Source organism: Sphaeroforma arctica (genome assembly GCF_001186125.1).
Source record: "Sphaeroforma arctica JP610 unplaced genomic scaffold supercont1.5722, whole genome shotgun sequence".
Taxonomy (NCBI): Eukaryota; class Ichthyosporea; order Ichthyophonida; genus Sphaeroforma; species Sphaeroforma arctica.
The window spans coordinates 22-1868 of NW_014034836.1; the positions used below are offsets into that span (position 1 = coordinate 22).

At 49.3% G+C, this 1847-nt stretch overlaps 1 protein-coding gene across 1 annotated transcript; it reads left to right on the forward strand.

Annotated features, from left to right (window-relative positions):
• Positions 1-266: 266 nt before the first annotated feature.
• SARC_15177 (hypothetical protein) lies at positions 267-1565 on the forward strand (the record flags this gene model as incomplete). The annotated part of the gene is made up of 1 exon (XM_014290697.1): positions 267-1565. A coding segment is annotated over one exon (1299 nt), but the record flags the coding sequence as incomplete, so codon positions are not given.
• Between the last annotated feature and the right edge of the window lie 282 nt (positions 1566-1847).

Consider the following 1847-nt stretch of genomic DNA (forward strand, 5'->3'; position numbering starts at 1 on the left):
CAGCTGGTAGATAAATATGTACGCATTGGTGGTTTATATCTGCAGCTGGTAGATGCGGCCCAATACAACGACACCAGCATAGTGTATCTAGTTATGCAACGAGAAGCTCTAGCTCTGAGCGATGTGTACTGGTACTCTTCCGGTCTTTAGGAAGTCTCAAGAGTGTGTACCATGGTGTAGGTTAACCCAATCCTCACCTTATGTACCTGCTGTCAAAATATAGTACAACCCAATTCTAACCTTGTACACCGTGTTCACATTTACAGGAGACCGAGGCGCTACAGAAAAGCCATACCTTAAGCGCACATGTTGTGGAGTGTCTCTATCACTGTCGATTCCAGTTACCGCTCACTCCATCTGTACTGGCCAAACTGGGCCGACAAGAATTGCCATCGACCAATGAAATCGCAGCATTGGAATCCTCGACCAATAGAGATACAGCATCGGAAGACTCAACCAATCAGAAGACGGTCGACGCAAGCCCCGGGCCGCTTCCCTCGACCAATGAAAACACGTCTATTTCGGAAACCAATGAAAGCGCTCCAAACGGCGTGCGTGGTCCGGTGCATGTGCGTGTCGTGTGGCTAGATGGTATGACACTGTTAGTGAGCGATGAGGTGGAGAGGAGTGTCGTACTCGAACACGAAGAACCACACATGCAGGAGGATAGGAGAGTAGACACTCATACACGTCCCTTGCACGATACACATATACAACAAGCCGAGAGAAAGACGCACGTGAATGGTGTTTGTGCGGATATAAGGGGGCAGACATGCATGGAGAGACGTAGGTTACTGCCAGATAAACAGATACGGGCACACATCCAGGGTAGTCACACGCACGCGGAGGCTCACCGACGCACCGATAGTATGCCTGCGAGTACGGATACACCCACCCACACACATGACAGTCATATTAATACACCCACACATACACATAACAGTCATACTAACACGGATGCAGAGACAAGCGCCCATAGTAGTCACTTACACACGGGTCACCCCATACACCCTGCCAGCCCTGGCTGTAGCCAAGCGGACGGTGTCGGTGGAGCCACATCAGCGTACAGAGTATATCCTGGGGCTGTGGTGTTGGACGTGGCGAAGGAGCTGGATGAACACACTGAGACGGTTCGTATTGGCCCGTGCACGGATGTCTCTACTACTACGAATGTGCAGGATACCTGCACGGATGGCTCTACTATCACGAGCGTGCAGGACACGTCTATGAAAGGGGTAGACAGCACTTGTTCACAGGAGAATGCGTATGCGGAGATGTCTGCTGATACCCGTGTCGAGTGGCGTACACACTGTAAACGGGAGTATACTAGCGCAAGTACCGGTGGTAAGTGTAGAGAGAGGGTTATAAACACCTGCCAGGGCTTGCGTCTGTTGAAGGCTCTACGGTTGGTGCCTCAGATGGCCGTTGCCGGGTGTGTAGATTGCGAGTCTGGGTCTATCTCATTGAGAGTGTGTGCCAGTGCTTATGTACCAGGTATGTGTGCTGGGGCTGGGGCGGAGGGTATTGGTTATGGGCTTTGGTGTGAGCGTTTCTATCACAGATGACTAATGTATAATATATATATATATATATATATAAATATACATGTTCCGTTGTGTCGCTATTAGTTGGGGGCTGTGCTGCAATTCCGCTGACTTCAGCCTGAACCGCGTCCATGTAATTCGTTATATTCCAGTTTCCGACGCCAAAATAGTCACCTCAACCTTGTTAAGTAGTTTATCTCAATCAATTGTTTGTCTCGTGATGGCTCTGTAGGCTTTTAATCACCTCATCCTCATTAAGCGGTTTATTTCGATCAATTGTTCATCTCTTGATGACTCTGTGGT